Source organism: Wasmannia auropunctata, unplaced genomic scaffold (assembly GCF_000956235.1).
Source record: "Wasmannia auropunctata unplaced genomic scaffold, wasmannia.A_1.0 LD336076.1, whole genome shotgun sequence".
Lineage (NCBI taxonomy): Eukaryota > Metazoa > Arthropoda > Insecta > Hymenoptera > Formicidae > Wasmannia > Wasmannia auropunctata.
In genome coordinates this window covers 2,808,923-2,828,225 of record NW_012026814.1, presented here as the reverse complement: position 1 = coordinate 2,828,225, position 19,303 = coordinate 2,808,923, and the positions used below count along the sequence as shown (strand labels likewise).

General features: G+C 40.2%; 2 protein-coding genes across 2 annotated transcripts in view; one reads left to right on the top strand and one right to left on the bottom strand.

Moving 5' to 3' along the window:
* Positions 1–15,088, bottom strand: part of LOC105449284 (lachesin-like) — a 48,693-nt gene extending 33,605 nt beyond the window's left edge. Inside the window, exons 1-2 of the mRNA XM_011688407.1 lie at positions 14,856–15,088; positions 8,013–8,146 (exon numbers count right to left, since the gene is read on the bottom strand). Coding sequence (XP_011686709.1) covers positions 8,013–8,145 — 133 coding nt within the window. The 5' untranslated portion in view covers position 8,146; positions 14,856–15,088. The remainder of the gene's footprint in view (positions 1–8,012; positions 8,147–14,855) is intronic.
* Positions 1–19,303, top strand: part of LOC105449286 (protein pygopus) — an 87,709-nt gene that overhangs the window by 16,080 nt on the left and 52,326 nt on the right. The gene's annotated exons all lie outside the window — the stretch shown is intronic.

The following is a 19,303-nucleotide window of genomic DNA, read 5'->3' as shown; positions in this document are numbered from 1 at the left end:
GAAACTTTTCTCTATTGCGCCGCGCCGCGCCGCACTCCGGGTGCCGTAAATATATAGGTATATCGTCGGTTCTCCCGCGTTAGTTTGCCATCCCACATCCTTCCACCGCCCACACTCCACAAACGCAAGCTGTTACACGGTTCGACCTCCAAATACCGCCGTTACACCCCCGTCGCAGACGTAACCACCCTTCTGGTGGCGGTGATGGTGGTGTCGGTGGCTCGCTGTCCCCAAACCGATGCATTTGCCGCTGCCGCCGTCGTCGACTATACGCCGCGATAATTCCATTTCCGCGAAGCGGCGCGAATTCGAAGTTTAATTAATCGAATTCACGCCCATGCTATCTTCACCTATCCGAATCTCTCTCTCTCTCTCTCTCTCTCTCTCTCTCTCTCTCTCTCTCTCTCTCTCTCTCTCTCTCTCTCTTCCTCCTTCCCCTTCTCTCCTTTCTCTCTCTCTCTATCTCTCTCTCTATCTCTCTCTGTTCTATCTCGTTCTTTCGCTGTTAGCACCTTCTCTCTCTCGCTACGATTCCCATCTTCAGTCCACCCTTCTCGGGGGACAAGCTTCGATCCCGGAAATTAGTAAGATCGCACATGCGGAACACGGAGGTTTCCCGCCTGTTGGAGCACCATGTGTATATATATATATACATCCGTACCTTAACATTACATGCATACCGATACACCCTGATACGATCGTATGCAAGTCGGTGCACACGATCACGTTACACAATGCACGTCGCGTTGCCTCCGCTCGGTCGATCGGTTAATACGGCGCGGAAATGTGTACCGTCCTGAGACGCGGCGGTGAAAAGTTTACCGGAGTCAACGAGAAATTTACAAGCGTTCAACGCGCTCGATCGAGCACCTCGAACGGCCGTTTCGATGGCTTTTCTTTCTCGTTTCTCGCGCGGAAACGCGATCGACATTGAGCGATGCCGAGGTGACGTAACCGAATCCATTATTCTGAGAGGCAAAAGCGCGCCCGATAAAGGAAATTAATATAAACACCTTTACGCGCGGGGTTGACGCTATATTAAACGACGCTGTTTTTCACACATCATTCGTTTTCTTAATTCTCCATACGTGTACAGCAATATTCCATTCTGCGGTAATCAAAATTCTGTTTAAGTAAATTCCACTTGAAATTAACTGAAAATCAAGGGCCCGCTATACATATGTATAGTTTAGGAGTTTAGTTTGTAAACTGTCTGAGATTAACTGCACCACGGTATTGTGTTACGCAGGCGTTGCACACTATGCGCTATAGCATCGTTAGAACATAATTCGCGTAAGCCGCCCCGTTTCACTCGCGTGAAATACGTAAAAATTATTAGCGCGTTCCCCAGCGTTTTCGTCAGCAAGGGATTCGTTACATAAAGCGTTGGATGCAAATTTCGAATGGCCCCCCTCCCCTGTACGAAGGATTTTCTACTTGTTGCAATAAACGCAGACAGCTGTCGCATTTGTCAGTCCACGCGCGGAAAATTAAATATTTCAGCGTTAATAGAGAAGCGATATATTTTTGCGTCCGGGGGAAGACAATTGCGCGAACGGCGCCATCGGCCAAGTGCGCGCGCGGGAAATTTCGCGCGGAAGGCACAGAGCTGTGTAAAAATGCGACCGCATCTGCCAACATTTTTTATTCGGCTCCGACTATAAGCGCGGGCCGCACGAGTGGGAGTACGCGCGAAATTGTATTTGTAACTTCGCTCCCACGGACAACACGGTGCGTGCGTGCGTGCGTGCACGTGCAGCGGCACAGGACACACACACACACACACACACACACACACACACACACACACACACACATATATATATACATATATGTATATGTGCATAGGTACGTGTTTGCACGCGCGCGCATCCAAATAACGTGTACGCGTATATTACGCACTCGCAATTCACCTCACGCTCTTCCTTCGTTCCTTTAATACCAGCCCGCGCGCACGTATGCCCCGTACCCGGGGCGCGCGTCCTTAACGTGTAAGAAGATTACTACTAGTACGTGAGCGCGAGCGAGAAACTATGCTTGAAACTATTCCTCATTCAGGCGTGTGGGTGTAGCACATATTAATATTAGGCGCATACCGTGCAAACACGTGCCGGGCGCCGATCGTGTATAACCGGGTATATGATACACAGAGTGTCTCGGGAGTCTACGCACTTTCCCCTTGATGTACCTATACGGACTTGCGGAAGTCAAACTGCTGCCGGAGAAGCGATTGTTTCAGTGTCATCGATAATTTCCTGGATTATCCGGAATTATAGGAGCCGTAACGGGTGTTCGTGAGCTCTTTGTAAAATTGAAGTTCAGGCGCCTAAATAAATCTCGCTCTTTTCGCATAATTCAAAGCCCCCCTTTAGACGCCCCTTCTGCCGGCATCGTAAATCTTGAGCGTTTGTTTTTTTAATCATAAATGATACGATAAGGACTTGCATATTTTGCGTTGCAACGGCTTTCTAATTAGCGCGCTAATTAGCGCTACATCTAAGCATGACCCGACGGCAAAATAAGAACCCCGCGAAAGGTTCCGTTTATAAATCAGACTGCACAAACTTCTTTCGTTAAAAATTGCGCTTCAAATTAAGCTTCATTATACTACATTTTTCAATCAGCAACGAAAGGAAATTTTGTCAAGTCGCGCGTCTCAAAAAGAGTTAATGCTCCATTGCTTCATCATTATAGCATTGAAAATTACATGATTAAAAAACAGTGACATCCTTCAAGGGATTTTAGGAGGCGAAGTTTCGGTTCGCTTGATTTCGAATTTGTTCACGACAATTGAATACTCGAGGGGAGGGGGGGAGGGGGGAGGGCGAAGATATACGAGTGCCTGTATATTCGCAATTGCATATGTCCCGGCGTTGATGTATACCTATATAATCGCAAATGTAATTGGTTCTATACATGGGTCCAACGTCCTTAACGTTACACATTACGTCGAAGCTTCCTCGGCGTTAACAGCAGTGCTCAGATGCGAACGGCTGCACGGCCTCGAGACGATGGTCGAAGCCGTACAACCGGGATGTGTTGTGTAAACACAGTTAACTACGTTTTGCCCACTACACCGTGGACACGCATACATGTATGTACATACATGTATATATATGTGTATATATGTATATATACATATAAATATATATATATATATATATATATATATATTTATATGTATGCTTTATATAGTATACGCTAACGTCTAAAGGGTTTCCCCGTGGAATACTATCGGAGAATGGTGCTCGTGTCGCACCTGTGACACTAAATGCGAAACTTTAATCTCGCATCTTAATCGCACTTCTAACGATCAGAGTGATATTTCTGGAATTTTACCGTCCGATTACTGCTTACTTTGAATGTAAAGCCGCGTTAGGTTTAATATTTTAATCACCGGAGATAATTGCGGATTATTTTCAATCTCTTGCTGAAAGCACAGATTAATTATAGATCTTGTATTCATATCGTCGCCGAGTTGTTTGCAAACGTATCTGACAAATGTCTGTTTTGCGAATTGTTATTTGAAGATCCTGCTGTTAATTTTATGTTCGTAATCATCTCTGCGTGCTTTGAATAATTGATGATTTGTGCAAGAAATAATTAATTAATTTGCTCTCGTAATCTCGCTTTAAATTTATATTTTTCGTAACAGATTTGCAAAAAGATATTGCTCAAATATTTAATTTTTCGAACCGCGACTTACAACCTTACACATTATTTCCTATTTATCACTGTTTCAAAGATTTTACATAAAATATATTTATTTATGTGTACCAGTGAACTGAAGCAGCCGAAGCAAAGCAAAGCTTAAAGCTCTCTGTTTCTACTTGCCCACAATGTATCCATATTATGAACTATCTGGAATGACATATCACAGCGCGGATAGGCAGACGTATTGCGACGTCACGTATTACGCAGATAGACACGTACGAGTATATTACACACGAGAATCTGACATCACGCGCGTACTGTGGCATTTGATAGATAAGATCGTTACACTATCTGAATGATAGCAACGTATGCAACTTGCATTACCTACATCCTCTCTTAATCATTGCACATATGAAATCAACACATCCGGTACATCGATCCTCTTACCGTTTCGTATCATTGCATAATATTCTCTCAAATGAATTATTTCTTATAAAATTATTTCTTATACTTTCGATTAATTTTGGGAGAACTTACGATTAATTAAGAAAAGGTTTATTGTGATTTTTTTTAAGAAATTATATTTCTTGAGAAGAGATAGTTTAATATGAAATAATTTAACATGAGAAAATAAATATAACATATTTCAAGTGCTTTTGAACGAAATACAAATTAATATGCCTGGAAAATTCTTGTGGTACGAAATAATTTAATTTTTTAAATTTTAATTTTAAACATTTTATTAAATAAATAATTAAGATTAAAAAAATTAAATTAATTATTTAAATTAACATATGTTAGCTTAAATACGTTAGATCAAATTCTTTCAATAAGTATTTAGTAATGATCGAACTTTGAGTGAGTTATATCAAGGATTATACTTTATTTTGCTCTGAATTTACGTTCAATTCTTGCATTAATTTTCGAAAGATGGATTCGAAAGATATCCGCGACATTTACGTACTGATTATTGACGAGCGATGCAGCTATTGGCAAATCTCACTTGTAGATATTTTAACGTTTAAAAGCATGAGACTTCACTTGTTCTGTAGAGGATCAAAGGATTGCTTTTAGCAAATTTCGCTTTAGTGCGCATTTTGTTCTCATCTTTTTACATAATGCTCCAGTTTCACCTATCGGTTATCGACTATCGAAATATTCAGTGGAATTGCTGTCAGTTGTCTGAAGATGTTCGATATAAGTAGGTGAAGTTAAATAAAGAAAACGGCTGATAGATAAAAGAGCCATTTATTATGCGGACATTTCCTTTTTAAATATCTAACCGAAATACATAACTGAAAATTAAGAAATTTTAGACGTCAAAATGATTTAGAATATTTGTGCAGGTAGTCTATAATTTCATTGATATTTTAATGATACAGCTTGTCGGAGGTTGAGTTTCCTAAAAGTTTAATTTTACGCTGTATTTCTGCAGTTTCGAAAATTTGCATATGTATTGCACATAGTTGTAATTGAAATGCGCTTGCCGGAAACGGATGTATAAAATATAAATAAAAGGAAAGTTACAAGAAGGAGAGAAAGAAAAAGAGAGAGAGAGCGAGAGAGGAAAAAGAAGAAAAAGGGAATTTATAAACGACCTGTCTGTTTCTGGCGTGCATCAAGCCCCAGGCACGCTGACGCATAATTGGCCAAATCCTCTGCATGCATACGTCACGTTTTCGCGTGCGCCCCGCCGTGATTCCGTCTATTCTCTATCGCGCGCATAAATATCACGCGTTAGATTCGGTAAAGGGATGACTTGCCAACGGTCTGCGCCCCGTCCGCCCGTCCGTACATTGGCGCGCCTAAGTGGTAAACTTGTTAAGTGGCGAAATAAAGTTGGGGGGGGGGGGCAAGGGCTCCGCGTGCGCGCGCGCATGCTACCGTGTCTGTGACAGTTTAATTAATATCTTTCATCCTCAAAGGAAAAACTTGGCGAACTAACCGGCATGGACCCGGTTGCAATGCCCGGGCCGGACTAGAACCACTTCAACTTCGGACGCAACGACGGCGACGACGTCGACAATCCCCCTTCCCCCCCCCCCTCCGCTCCGCCAACCAGGGCGTTCTCCGCGACTCCATTCTTCTCTCGCTCTCGTTTACGTCTCTCGTCTCGCGACTACTCTGATAAAGTTCCATATGTTTTTCTTTTCTTTTCTTTTAACGTTATTTTGCGGCGATTTTGCACGTTGGCGCTGCCAAATTGGTAAGATATACGCGCGCGACTGAGAATTTTCATAACAAAATTTTCGCTCGCAAGAAATATATTAATCTCATTTGCAACCTATTGGAAATTTAATGAAAAATTTTACATGTCATATTATAATATTGGTTTTATAATAATATTATTTTTAATGGAGTGTAAACCGCTAATGGACGTACGTAAATGTTTTTACACGCATGCACATGTTTTTCCCCATTTTTAATTACACTATCAACAATTGAGAAAAAAATACGGATATTTATTTACTCTTGTTTTGACACACGTACGCGATTTTCCGGCCGCGTATCTCTAAATGTACCGACGATTAGCTTTATAAAATATCGCCAGAAAGTGATAATGCGCTCGTGGGTGTAGAAGCCGCGAGAGAGGGAAAAAAAATGAAGGTGATCCGGCGAGTTTGTAAGCCGCGATTTCTGAACAATCCGCGAAAATAAACGTGCGTGAAATCTGCATGCATCGAGTTTACTCTGCAAACTCACTGCTCTGTCCGACGGCCGTTATACTATTCGAAATATTTCACGAGCAGTCCCCATGACATGTATTTTCCCATTAAAGTATTTGGGTTTATTGCTAGTTACAGTTTACACGAATTATTCGGAAGATCGATGCATGATTAAAAATGAAATGAGAAGTGTTCTTTGATAAATTTGCTGAAAAGCTGATTGTATTATTATTCGGTTGTTGACAAATATGAAAAACGTGACTGCGTTTTGCGTTGTACAATATTTGTAGTTATACACGTGAAAGTAGTTTCCTTTTAATTGCTGACATTCAGTGCATAAAATTTTACTAAGCTCTGCAAAAAAAATTCCATTTAATAAATAGTAAATTTTTGTGTGTGACTGCACGTCGCGATAAAAACTAAATTTCCCTCGATGCATTTCCTGTTTGTTTGTTTGTTTGAAAAGGTATTTTGGACTGTTTGAGCTGTTTAAGCCACGTTTTCGTGTGTCGGCTCGAGGTTTGCGTGAGGAAATTTTTCTCCCTTTCTTCGCCAAATATTATCGGGCTCTGTGATAAAGGCAGACAACGTATCGCCAGCGCAACACCGTATAAATCTACCACGTATAGATAATATTTCACAATGCATTATTCAGATTTTTCACAAAGCTTTATATGCTACGCGGGGAGAAACCCTTCAGACGTCGCCGAGTGGATGCCGAGGCTCGTGCAGGAAACACGTGACGTTACGGCGTTTATTTACGAGTTGGCACGCAACGCGAAGTGATTCCCTTTTACTCCGATTATTGCCGGTCAAATACCCCGATCATCGACACGAGAGGAACACGCGATCTTATCAAATAATTGAAAAACCGCACCGCACTTTTAAAGGGGATACAGCCTTCGTATTACCGTGATCGAATTGATGATTCCAAAGAAACGAAATTAAGGTTTGCACGTTTAAATTAACTGCGTTCAGGAAATATGCTTCTTTTTTCCTTCATATCTATTACAAGCATATAAAATATCATTAAATTTTTTTGTTTTATGTAAACTTTTCAAAAAAGTTTATAATAGTGATCATCAGAAGAATTGTCTAATGTTCAAAAAATTTTAAATTCTCTCTAGATTGTCGAAAACTCATTAATCGAATAGCATTTGTTGCAATTATTTTATATATGAATGAATATAAGTATTAATATATTAAATATTAAATATAAATCAAAATTTTTTTTGTTTTTAAATTACGTATGAGATATGTAAATGTTTTATTTGGTTTCACTTTTACACCGCAAATTAATTAAAATTAACATATTACGTCAAGTAACGGAAGATTTGTATTCGGGTCGAATACAAACTATAAATTATGCGGGATACAATCTAATATAAGGAATAGCCTTGCGAGTCCCGTTGTATGTTAAGTTGAAATATATTCGAGGGTGGGACCCTCCGAACAATTTACCAATGTTTATTGGAGGGGACCGAGAGTAAAAGATACTTGGAGCGAGTGTCCTTTATTTTTCCGACGGTAATACGGGATATTTGCTCGCTCGCATTCCTCGGCACGTGCCATTAACGCCGACGAGAATTTCCGTCTCTCCGCGAGCTCTCTCCCCTGCGCGACGGGGCGTGGAGGAGCGAGAAAAGGAAAAACCAGCCGGCAATATGCAGATGAGTATATACGGGTATGTACCTGATAGCGTCGGATTCGTCGCGGACGAGGAGCCGTCTTGGCGCATGGCGTCACTGGTAATTGCCGTTCCGCCGAGATTGGTGCTGTAGTCTTCGAGAAGTACGCAGCACAGTAATAGCCGTGCCACCCTCATTCTGAAAGAACGAAAGAAAAGCTGAACGAGAATAACAAACCCACGGTTCTCTGTCAACGGGATCTTCTCCCTTTCTCTCTTGTTTTTCCCTCTCTACATCTTAAAATTTTACTACTGGAGGAAATACTGAGGAAATTTTCCGACATTTATTGCATTCAGATACGATTATCCGCGGTAATTGTTGCAAGGTGTTGCAATGTGTATATGACGTGATATATTTTGTGATACATTTTGATTAATACCCCAAACATACAATAGTTAATTAATTAATTAATTAATCATGAAAATACGAAATGAATTGAAACTGAACGATAATAGCATACTCGCGAAATGTTTGCGAATTATTCCAAAATGTTTCAATGTATGATATTAAAACAAGCAATGGCTATATTTAAAGATGTATTAAAATCGCGGCGCTTTATCTCGCACATATTATGTACCCGGAACATTGGAACTTTAATTACAATTATTAGAGCTAAAGTTTGTTTCATCAGCAGTAAGAGATACGTAAATATTTTCCAAATTTATTGGAGATGCTAGAGAAGCTTTCGTATTTTCACGTTTCACGTTACAACTTGAAAAATATTTTGTCCGCTACCATATCGATTTATACGTCAAAAAGCCAATTTTGGAAAAGCAAAACAACATTTTATTGATGATGATACTTGAAGAAGCCCAGTTTTGAAAATCTCAATGAAATGAATACAGTGCATCTCGTGTGTTTCACTACATCTCGTACATTACCTCGTTATGTCTTTTTATTTCTATGTGGTTGTTGAAATTTAATAATGCATTAATAATGTACAGATATAACTCTTTGCGAATTGAACAAAATGTGTGAATAAACGGGTAAAGGAGAAATAGAATTTAAGATTAATATTGAGAGATTAATCTGACTTTTTAATATTTATTTATTTAAGAATAATATAATTTTTTCCTTATTTGTATTTTATTATTTTAAATAATAAAATGTCTTAAAAGAATTTTTTTTAGTTATTAAGAAAATATAATATTAATAAACAACAGTTCCATTGTATCGTGATATAACAACGACGAGAGAGAAAGAAAGAAAATCGTCAGAATAATGGTGGCAATAATCTTGAGATTAAAAGAACGGAAAGATTTATAACAAAATACACAACGTATAAACTAAAAACTGTACACTAAACTAAAGGTAAAGGGAGGTAAACGGCTCACTTAATCGGCCGTGCCTATCGCGAGAAAACGAAGCTTTCCGAGAGTGAGCCCACCCCCTGTAGCCGAACATCCTCGAACCGCCGAAGGCGACGGTGAGCGAACCGGTTAACGTGTTGCGAGAACTTTCCTCCCGTTCACGCGCCCCATACCCTTTTTCTCCCGTTCGTGTCTCTTTTGGTTTTTTCTTTTCGTCGTTTTGCGCGCTTCTCCTTGTCTCCTTTCTCGATCGATACATTTGTCAAGCGACGTATAAACGCCACTAAGTTCACGGCAATTCCACGTAATGTACGAGGAGAATCGACCGTCAAAGTGTTTTGCCGGACTTGGGTCGTACATCCTGGGGACGTTGGAGACGCGGTCGCTCGTTGGTCGTCGCCCTTTGGGGAAACACGCGCGAGACAACTATCCTTTACACCATCCCGTAAATAACTATCTCGGCCGTTTAGCGGCGGAGATTTCCAGTCCGCGCACGAGGCGGAATTTAGCGCTCCTCTTCCGCCGCGCGCTTATACGCCGAGTATAACTACTTATTCTTATTTACGGCAGGACCAAATGAAAACCCCTTTCGGTCCTGTCTCGCGTCCGACGCTCGTTACCCATCCCTCCTCTCTTCCCTCCTTTTTTTTCCTCTCGCTCGTCGTCACTCCACCATCCCTCTCCCGGTGGCACGCCGATGTCAGATTATGAGCTCTTTGTCCCATCACGCTTACGTGTGATCGATGGTCCTCTCGGGCCGGGGCGAAGGGAAAGATTTACCGGCAAAAGCATCGTGATTTTTTGAGAGATTCGGGTCAAGAGGAGAGATACCCGAGATATTATATCCCGCTGATTACTTCTGCCACTTTTGTATCGCGCGAAAATACTCTCATTTTCGAGTATCACCACGGGATATTTTCGTCGTGGCTGTCGCCGCGCCGGCACCGCTACCCCGTTCGGCTCTTAATTTCGGCCTCACTTCCCGACTGGTACTTCCCCGGGGTTCTTTTACCTCTCGGGTCTTTAGAAGCAGCTTCTCCTCTTGCAATTTTATCTGATGGAAGCCAAGGGAAAAACCCGGGGCCAAGCTGTTGAGCTCGAGTTTAGCTCCCCGGCCGAGCGAAAATCTCCCCGGCGTTCGGTTATCTGCGCGTAAAAAAATATTTCGGATCGTGATTTTATTTCTATCCCGACTGTGCCGGGGGTCTCTCTCTTGCGCCTTCCCGCGCACTCGACTTTAATCCCCCGACCGGCACATCGTAAAGTGAAATCATGACGTATCGATCTCGCGATCGATCTTGCGCGCGATAAATTCAGGCGTCTTGTACCAGACATGTCGGCGGCATCTGCTCTTTTTATTCTTTCCTTTTATTTTATGAATCCGACGATACGGACGAAGTACTTTCGCGTTTCATCTGAGGATCGCACATATATCTTCGCGGCATCTCGATTCGATAAGATACGGGAGAGAGAAATCTCCGGGACCGCGCGCGCGGCCCGAAGAGGCGCTTGATTTATTCGAGCACGGCGAAAATCTTTTATTCCTCAATTATCGTCGCGTGAAAATATTTTAATCCGTCCCACGGAGTTTAATTCTCGCTCCATTTCCGCTGCTGTAATTTTCACAGCTCGATTTTTCTCTGTCTCTCTCTCTCTCTCTCTCTCTCTCTCTCCCCCCTCTCTCCTCTTATTGAAAATATTTTTCCTATCCACCCTCCGGATGCCTCGTGTCTCTTCGATCGAATGCATTATTCTCATACGCCTTTATTGAATTTATTATCCCGGCTCATCATTACTCGCTGCATTGCCGGAATCGCTTCTATCATTTAATCCCGATCCACTCTCTCTTTCTCTCGTTCACTTTTCAGACGTAATATATATCCGACGCCATCTACTACAGGGGTAATTTTCTACAAGGCGCGAAGTAAAAGCGCGCGCCTATAAATCTGGTTTTCGCCATTATCGCGAGCCACCCGTCGAGCGAAGAGAGATTGGCGATATCAACATCCATAAAGATGATCTTGTCTGTATAAGTAGAAAATTCCATAACTCTACTCTCTTAGGCGCGTTTACCGCGGACCGGATGTTTACCCGCCCCACAAACAATCGCCGCAGGGAAAAGAGTTCAGAGGCGAATGTTATAACGGCTAAGCCGGAATACCAATCGGTTCTGCTGTACGATAGCGCGATAGAAACCGCGTTTGGGAAAATGCTAAAATCCTAGAAACGCTAAGCGAAAAACACGAATCCACGAGAGATTTATACGCGACCAAATTTTCCTCCCGCGAACGTAAATTCACTCCTCGCTGTGGAATAATGACTGTGAAAGTTTCCTGTTCTCGTTTCACTGCGGGAATTTCAGGATTTTCCGAAAAAAGGATTAGCGCAAGCGAGAACCTCGGTACATACGTTTCTTCTAAGTCTTTTATTCAACACGCTAAAAAAAAATCGTAAAATTAATGCTTAAGAGAGTGAGAGAAGAAGTCATATTATATTATTTTTAGAAACAAATGATTCTCAAATAAAAAATATAACTTACGAGGTAGGGTCAAAAAGTTCCCGGAATTGGTCAATGACAATTTATTAAAATAATATACTTACGTTATTGTCCTTCAAAGTACTGTTGAAGGGACACCGTTTTGTTAATTCAGAAGAGATTATGGAAAATACGACGGAGCTGAACAAACTTTCCAAAAATGACTTCCAGGAGTGTTTTGAACAATTGTATGAACGGTGGAACAAGTGTGTAAATGCAGGAGGACAGTACTTTGAAGGACAATAACGTAAATACTGTATATTATTTCAATAAATTGTTATTGACCAATTCCGGGAACTTTTTGACCTTACCTTGTATCGTAGAAAATGGCAAGTTTTTTTAAAATTTTATTTAGAAATTTAGATTTACCTATATTGCCGTTTCTTGCAACATACTTATACATGTACATACATATTATATTTACTTATCTTATTTTCTTCTTATATTCTTATTTTTTTTATTATTTATAATGATCAAGTAAAAGTATCGATTCACGTCTATAAAAAAAGAAAAATGTCTTTGTCTACAAATATCATTAATTCTTCGAAAAAAAAACTATAATATGTACTATTTCGATTTCTTATATTTTGATAAAAAATATATTAGAAAAGGTTTTTAATAGTTTAGTTTTTACTTGTGCACATCTTTTTTATTTTGGCCAAACTTTAACTTAAAATTCGTGTATGTCATACTCTCGACGAACAGTTTATCGTTCGGTGTCATGATCAATACCAAGATTGGCAGAATACACTGGGATCGTTATAAAATATGATGAAATGGCAGCGTGTACGTGAAACACGCGGGAGACGCTAACCCGAAGTGACATTGATCCCTATCGCGCGAATAGAAAATATAAAAAAAGTGATATACGACGAAAGAATTTACTGGTGTAGTCGGCGGGCTTAAACTGTCGTTCCCTAATAGTCGTTCTCTTCAGCCAATCTCGTCGATTCCCCCGGCTCAACCCCGGGAATCGATCGTGCCGGCCGAAAATCGGCATCCAAGCCGAGTTAATCGCGTCCGAAACGACGTTGCGGAAAAACTCCCGGGCGGCCGATCAATTTACCGAGAGAGAGACTCTATCTCAGCGGCCTTCTCAATAATCTTTTTTCTTATGATAATACACACTCTTCCTCCCCCTTCGCGCGCCAAATGGGGCAGATTTGATTCCGGCCCCGCCGAGGAATCTCCGCGATCCGCGCGATCCCTCATACCGACGACGTTATATCACTCGGAATGATTTATTCCGGCTATCGCATCGCGCACCGAATCGCTCCTCTCCCTCTGGCTCTCTTCCATAAACGCGAAGAATAATTCCAGCATATAATACCGCGGACGGACATATGTCTGCTTTATGAGTGACCGGCATTGTGCGAAAATGGATTTAATTTGGATATCACGCAAATCGTGCATAAACATCATTTTCATCTGAATAGAATTGCTCTAAGCGTTCTACGACGGTGAATTCGCATAATCACGTCGCTACACGACATTTAGTTTCTCATGAGGGAACATGGAATTGGAATTTCGATCCGAAAGAAATACATATACAGAAATGTGTGTGTTTAACATTTATAGCGGATATTATCTGATAGATCGTTCTGCAACAAGCTTCACAAAAATCCATTGTGATTTTATTATAAGAAAATCTATATTTAATATTTCCTTCGTTTCGAAACTGTAATAAATTCTATTTTGACGAAGCGAATTTAATATTTTTTTCTTTACGATTAATCTTGTTTTCTTCAAATGTATATATCTCCCGATTCCATTCGATTTATCTAGATAGATGCCATGTATTTCTCCTTGCAAGACTGAGGAGATATGAACGAATGCATTTTTAATGTCCGCATATACGAAGAGTTCGATAATGGATGTATTTCGTGCAATGCACGGTGTCATCGTCGGAAACTGATCTTTTCTTAATAAAAATCGTAAGATATTAATTCTTAGAAAAAGATTTTTTTACACGGATTTTTTAATGTGTTATATATAACGTATTTATATAAATAAATTGATAAAATTTTTATATTTTTTAAATAATTTCGTACTTTTAATTCAACATAGTTTTAATTTGGAAAATAATTATCATGATATTTAAATGTAATACTTATGAAGATTAATCTTTTACAGATTATGGAAAAAAACCAGAAATAAAATTTAAATTTAAAAGAGTTATTTGGCTGTAAAGATTGATTATCGAATCGCATTATCGAGTCGCAAAAATATTATTCGGAAATATTATTCTAAAATATTGAAGCCGGCATTTTTAATTCGGGTTTTGTGTCTGAGATATAAATTCGTCGAAATTGTTAATAGTCGTCAGATATATTGGTTCGCAGACTTCACCTCTCGTAAAACTGCGTCGTATAAACGCATCTTTATTTCCGCACGCTTTCTTCTTTTTCCGTACCGGGAAACGCGCTCGGTATGCGGCCCGTATAACAGTGGAGGGGATAAAAAAGAGAATATGTAAGCTGCAACACCCACGCATAACGTAAAATATAGCGCAATAACTCACTGCTTGCGTAAAATGCTCCAAAATGTCCTTTTAACAATATCGTTTGCGTTAACGTTCGCAGTAACACCGGTTTTACGCGTTACACGCGTCGATTTTTATTCGAAATCCCCGGCGCTGCCATGCTCAGCACCGGGGCAACTTATCACGGAAGAAGGAAAAAAAAGGGACGCAACTGCACTGCAATTGCACCGTGACGGGCTAACGTAAGGCATATCTCTTCCCTTTCTCTCGTCTTTTACTTCAGCCTCGCACACAGCGCGTCCAAATTACAAAGGCCACTCCGCACCCACGTCGACAATGGACTGTTATCTACATGTCAAACTCACTCCGGTCGTACTGAACAGGATTCAGATCCTCGAGCGTGACATCACCGCTTAACGGGAAGATGTGTTTAACGGGAAAATAAATTAACTTCACTGCCAACTTTAACGAAAAGAAAAAAAAAATACAAAACTTGATAATTCCATCGAGGAATATTACCTCGCGAAGAAAGTGTAGCATTATACTGGCAAGAGTGTGACACGGCGCGCCATATACGCGCGTATATCCCTTTTTTTCCGCTTGTCCGCGCACTCTTTTTTTTTCCCTCTTCGAGTGGACCCGCGAATTTTGCACGTTTTTCCGACGAAGTTGTCACCCGCACGATTCGTGAATTCGCGCGGCGAAACTACACCTCCGTCGACGGACGCATTCCCGGGCGTCGGGACGCGTGTACTGACTGCGTCGAGCTGGCCGCGCCGTCGTGCGAGTCGAGAGAGCGGCGTCGGGACGCTCGTCGTGACGGGACGCGCTCAACTCGCATGGCGCAGGCCCGCAGGACTATACGGTATCGCTTTCTTCTTTCTCCACCGATTCTCCTAGCTCTCTCTATCCTCTCCTCTCTCTCCTCCCCTCCCTCCCTCCTTCTCTCTCTCTCTCGTCTCTCCTTATCTCTTTTTCTCTCTCGTCCTATCGTTCGCGCCGTTGGATATAATATTCAATTTATTATGTACCTTTGATACATGCGGACCGCCGCGCCGGAAAAGTGGGAGGCGCGAATGCACGGCAGCCACGGGCTGCCGGCTCTCCTTCCGGGGAAAAATAAAATGGGGAAAATATGAGAAACGGGAGAGAGGGAGAGAGAAAGAGAGAGAGAGAGAGAAGTGTTAAAGGACGAGGGAACGAGATTGCGGCGGACGTGGGACGTGATGGCGAGGAGAAGAACGGACGGAATCGGCAGCGTTCCGCTCGAGGGTGAATTGTCGAGATATTGTCGATCGGGCAGCTCGCCCCTCGATAAAGCGCCTCGGTCAAAACGTCCTCCTTTTTGGTGCTCGACCGGCTGACGAGCGGGAAAAAGAGTGCCCGGGACTGAAGTGCCGATCGCTATGTCAAAGATGGGGGAAGGAGGAAAAAGCACGACGTTGACGAGGACGACGACGACGACGACGACGACAACGATCAGGGGAATGTGCGGTTGTGTGGATTTGTTCGTACACCGTTCGTTTTTCCGCTAATTGTTGACGAACGAGCCGTCGTTAGTGTTCGGATTTAATCTCGAGAGATAACATGAGGACTTTATACGCGATTGATATATCTAGAGTCCCGCAGGGATGACTGATTCGCGCACAGTTTATTTGGGTTTAGTGAACCCACGGATTCGAGCTCAATACATTGCGAACGTTCACATACATTTGTACATTATTTATATCTATACACACACCTGTTTTTTTTAAGTAATAATGCAATAAGCATGAGAAAAAGTGAAAGAAAAATGTAATTTAATTTAAGAAAATATAGAGGAGACCGAGGCTCAATTGACGCAGTTTACACAATTTAGACATTCGACTTTTTAAACAAGTATTTATTATGATTGAACTATAGTAATACAGTAGAAAGAACTTTTCTCTACATTTTCATGCCAGGAACGATTCTGTGTACTGTGTGTAGTTTCTTTGTATAATAAATGAAATACAAACACACTGCATTATAGCCAATTTACCCCGATAGTGGGGTAAATTGACATAATCACGGTGTAAGCTGCTTATACAACAAATTCCATATTATGTAAATTAATGAAAACATAATAGAAATAAAAATAGATCGCGGTTAAGTATTTCTTAAAAAAAGATTGCATCTTTTAAAAGTTATTTATAATGATCAAATAGCAAAATGCTGTTATAGGAAAACAAACGTAAACTATTTTTCATGTAACTTGCTTTAATACAGAAATATTAAATAAAAAATATTTTGTCATAATTAAGACGTACCTGAAAGTTTCCACGTTTCTTACAGTAAGTCCAGCTAAGCTTGCCTTAAACATGCTTCATCCTTACACAGACGTATGATTAAATCATTTTATTATAACAAATTATGGTTATTACTCAAAATAATATGTCATATAGTTTCATAACAGAAACTTTTCTTTTAATTAATAATACTCACTTAAATTTATTTTCTCTAGTTGAGGAACATTAATACGAAATTTTGAAACGCTTGAAAATTTAATTATCTTCTCTTGAATCAGTTTTCTTTTTATTTATTAAAATATTTGTTTGATTTAAATAAAATTTAGAGAAAAGTACGTAATATATTATAAAAAATATTTCACGGTAACTTTTCCATTGTTTCTTCAGCCATAAATTCATAAAAACGGAAAGCAACGTCAACGTTGCCTCTTATGCCAACGAGCCTCGGTGTCTCCTAACGAAAATAAAATATAAGACACAAACTCGTATAAGTATTTCATATAGATGAAGCAAGGTAGCGAAAAAAGAAGTTTATTTTTACTTTTATGTAATCCATAATTAAAAGCAAGATACGTCTGGAGCGCAAAACTGAAAAAACTAAAAAAAATGTATATATTATTTCACACACACATAATAATTGTGTGGTTGATCATTGTAATATTAATCAGAAAAGTAATTTAAATATTATCTAAAATATAGATATATTAATCTGAATAATTGGAATTTATGGTATATATGTTTTTTATCTAAAATTCTGAAAATATCTTTGAGAACTTTAAAGATAGGAAAGAATGAATCGTATCGCAGAGAAAAAATGCTCTTTTAAAAGGATGACATAATCGTGTAATGTTATAGCTGTAATAAACTTTTAGATATGCCATCTCGGAGCGCGTAAGGCGAAGTAGCTTGCATATCGCGAACTTTTGTTCTATCTTTCATCGTAATGAAAATTTTACTGCAAGTCCGTCGAATCGGAAATTTGTTTAGCGGGAATTAAACGCCGCTGTGAAGATATGCCAAATAGGAGCCAAGCTAAAAGTAAAGATAATATAATTAGCTACTTGCCCAGCTTATTAAAAGTTGCTTTAAGAAGCTGCCATAAGATACGCGAGATACTTTTAATTCATGACAGCCACCGCCCGTTGAGAGATTGTTTCCAGTCGAAATTCTTTGGAAAGGTCGAGAAAATAAGTTTTATTTTGAGATATCGGATTTGCGTGTTTCTTCAAGAGTATATAAGCATATTTTCTGGACGATCTCGCATAAAGTTAATTGATCGTCGCGGTAAAATAATTATTTCTTCCTATTTTAAATTATGTATATCTTGTAAATTAGTTCCCTCTTTTGAGCTCTTTAAACTTTATAAAAGTCCAAAGAATGTTTTAATAAATTTCTCTAATGAGTAATAATATTTGTAGTAATTAATATTTTTAATAATTTCAAATCTTATTTTAATCGGTTTTTATGTAAAATGATTAACAACATAATTAATATTATTGGCATAAACGATATTTTTATTTGGTCACGAAGATTTTATTAGATCATAAAGATCTTGTTAGAATTAATTTGTAAAATAATCTTTAGCATCTTAATGTTGAATAAATTTTATTAACATACAATACATTTGAAACATATTCTTGATACATTAAAATGTTAAATATTAACATATCTGAATGTATTAAGAAACTGTTTAATTTTTCGGAACCTTTTTAAACACATTTCAATTACAAACACTGCCACCCGTGATGGCAAGTAAGCCAATTAAAACAGACCCGCGATGATGAAATTATGCCTGCGGATTATTTGGAAGCCCGCGGAGTGCTCCTCGTCGGTGTAGTACAACGCGTCGGGGCCACATGAAAAATCGCGAAAATTTTTTCTAATATCTCGTAACACGAGGCGCGCCGTGGTACAAAGGCGCGCACTTGCGAGGCGTAAGGCCGGAATTTATGAGAGAAGAACATTCCCGGGGATAGTGCCGCGGCCTCCTTCTCGGGCGGCTCCTCAATTATGACAGTGAGAAAAAGTACACATTAAGGGGATTGCCCGGGGGCGGCTGAAGCAAGCACATGCATAGCGCGCTACAAAATTGCCGCTTAAGCTGCAGTGGGCGGTGATAAATGTAGAGAGGTTAGAAGCACGTTTTGACGTGAGGAAAAAAAAAAGAAAAAAGAAATAAGAAAGAGTGCGAGAGGGGGTGGGCTCACCGCAAAGCTCGATGTACTTATTAAAAGAAAGGCGAGCTGATGAAGTGCAAGCCGAGCGTCTCTCTCTCTCTCTCTCTCTCTCTCTCTCGCTTCCTCTTTCTCTGTCTCTTCTTCGCGTCTCCTCCCCACACGGCGGTTGTTTCGTGATGAAGGGACGCAACGAGATTAACCGTATTCATTTGCGATGCTCGTTTCCCTCGTTCGGTTGGTGGTTGGGGAATTTTTTAGGTCGCGCTCCTCAATCATAAATCCATTAAAAACCTAACAACCAGTGGGCCGCCGCGGCCGCGCCATGCGCGCGAATGCATCTGTACGTGTGCGCGTCTGTGCAGTGGCGCGGGGTCGTGTGACAAATGCATTAACTTTTAAGGGGTAACACCACTGTAACGGCCCAAAAAATTGCACTTTTTCGACATTTTTTTTTTAATGGAAGGAAATGAAATAAAGTATTAATACTCCGTGAAGTTAATAAGCATATATTGAAGTACTTGTA